At 39.4% G+C, this 515-nt stretch overlaps 1 protein-coding gene across 1 annotated transcript in view; it reads right to left on the bottom strand.

Annotated features, from left to right (window-relative positions):
• LOC102030601 (zinc finger protein 791-like) overlaps positions 1 to 515 on the bottom strand; it is an 18,449-nt gene that overhangs the window by 1,621 nt on the left and 16,313 nt on the right. Inside the window, exon 6 of the mRNA XM_013520656.1 lies at positions 3 to 515. This exon is cut by the window's right edge and continues 8 nt beyond it. Coding sequence (XP_013376110.1) covers positions 3 to 515 — 513 coding nt within the window. The remainder of the gene's footprint in view (positions 1 to 2) is intronic.

Below are 515 nucleotides of genomic sequence, written 5' to 3'. Positions count from 1 at the left end.
CCCCAGTGTGACTTCTTTCATGTATATTACATTCACTGTGGCTGCTGAAAGCTTTCCCACATTGCTGACACACATAGGGTTTCTCCCCAGTGTGAATTCTTTCATGTATTTTACAAGCACTTTGCCAGCTGAAAGCTTTCCCACATAGCTGACATAGATAGGGTTTCTCCCCAGTGTGAGTTCTTTCATGTCTTTGACAGGAACCTTGTGTACTGAAAGCTTTCCCACATTGCTTACATATATAGGGTTTCTCCCCAGTGTGAGTTTTTTCATGTCTTTGACAGGAACCTTGTGTACTAAAAGCTTTTCCACATTGCTTACATACATAGGGTTTTTCCCCAGTGTGAGTTCTTTCATGTATATTACAATAATTTTGTGTACTAAAAGCTTTCCCACAATGCTTACATATATAGGGTTTCTCCCCTGTATGAGTTCTTTCATGTATATTACAATAATTTTGTGTACTAAAAGCTTTCCCACATTGCTTACATACATAGGGCTTCTCCCCACTGTGA

Source organism: Chinchilla lanigera, unplaced genomic scaffold, assembly GCF_000276665.1.
Source record: "Chinchilla lanigera isolate Chin_1 unplaced genomic scaffold, ChiLan1.0 scaffold00055, whole genome shotgun sequence".
In the NCBI taxonomy this organism is placed as follows: domain Eukaryota; kingdom Metazoa; phylum Chordata; class Mammalia; order Rodentia; family Chinchillidae; genus Chinchilla; species Chinchilla lanigera.
The sequence above is the reverse complement of the archived record's forward strand: the minus strand, read 5'-3'. Positions and strand labels throughout refer to the sequence as shown.